Source organism: Haliaeetus leucocephalus, unplaced genomic scaffold, assembly GCF_000737465.1.
Source record: "Haliaeetus leucocephalus isolate CR32 unplaced genomic scaffold, Haliaeetus_leucocephalus-4.0 Scaffold217, whole genome shotgun sequence".
NCBI classification, from domain to species: Eukaryota; Metazoa; Chordata; class Aves; order Accipitriformes; family Accipitridae; genus Haliaeetus; species Haliaeetus leucocephalus.
The window spans coordinates 7,872,247-7,873,451 of record NW_010972653.1 but is presented as its reverse complement, the minus strand read 5'-3'; the positions used below and the strand labels follow the sequence as shown (position 1 = coordinate 7,873,451).

Sequence of the window (1,205 nt, the reverse complement as noted above, 5' to 3'; positions counted from 1 at the left end):
GTGCAGCAAGCGGAAAGTACGGAGGCGGAGAGCAACCTGCCCCGGGAAGCGATGGACACCGAAGAGGGCGAGTTCATGGCTTGCAGCCCGGTCGCGTTGGACGAGAGCGATCCGGACTGGTGCAAAACCGCGTCGGGGCACATAAAGAGGCCGATGAACGCGTTCATGGTGTGGTCTAAGATCGAGAGGAGAAAAATCATGGAGCAGTCGCCGGACATGCACAACGCGGAGATCTCCAAGCGCCTGGGCAAGCGGTGGAAAATGCTGAAGGACAGCGAGAAGATCCCTTTCATCCGGGAGGCGGAGAGGCTGCGGCTCAAGCACATGGCCGACTACCCCGACTACAAATACCGGCCCAGGAAAAAGCCCAAAATGGACCCGTCGGCCAAGCCCAACGCCAGCCAAAGTCCCGAGAAAAACGCACCCGCCGGCAGCGGCGGCAGCAAGAGCGCCAAGAGCTCCAGCAAGAAGTGCAGCAAGCTGAAAGCCTCCTCCGCCTCCTCGCCCCCCAAGCCGGGAGCCAAAGCCGCCCACCACGGGGACTACGCGGGGGACGAGTACGTCTTCGGCACCCTGAAAGTGAGCAGCAAGACGGTCAAGTGCGTCTTCATGGACGAGGAGGAGGACGACGACGAGGACGAGGACGAGCTGCAGCTGCGGATCAAGCAGGAGGCGGAGGAGGAGGAGGAGGACGAGGAGCCGGGGCCGCAGCAGCTGCGGCGGTACAACGTGGCCAAAGTGCCGGCCAGCCCCACCTTGAGCTCCTCGGCGGAGTCCACCGAGGGGGCGAGCCTCTACGAGGAGGTGCGGGGCGGCTCCGCGGCGGCGGGCGGCGGCAGCAGACTCTACTACAGCTTCAAGAACATCACCAAGCAGGGCCCGCCGCCGCCGCAGCAGCAGCCGCCCGGCCTCTCGCCGGCCTCCTCCCGCTCCATCTCCACCTCGTCGGCCGGCAGCGAGGAGGCGGACGACCTGCTCTTCGACCTCAGCCTCAACTTCTCCCAGCACGGCCACGCCGCCGCCGAGCTGGGGGCGGGCGCCGCCGCCGGCAACCTCTCCCTCTCGCTGGTGGACAAGGACCTGGACTCCTTCAGCGAGGGCAGCCTCGGCTCCCACTTCGAGTTCCCCGACTACTGCACCCCGGAGCTGAGCGAGATGATCGCGGGCGACTGGCTGGAGGGGGACTTCCCACACCAGGGCTTCCC

At 66.3% G+C, this 1,205-nt stretch overlaps 1 protein-coding gene across 1 annotated transcript in view; it reads left to right on the top strand.

The window, feature by feature from the left end:
• The first annotated feature begins 51 nt into the window (after positions 1-51).
• Positions 52-1,205, top strand: part of SOX11 (SRY (sex determining region Y)-box 11) — a 2,262-nt gene continuing 1,108 nt past the window's right edge. The window contains exon 1 of the mRNA XM_010566752.1: positions 52-1,198. Coding sequence (XP_010565054.1) covers positions 52-1,198 — 1,147 coding nt within the window. The remainder of the gene's footprint in view (positions 1,199-1,205) is intronic.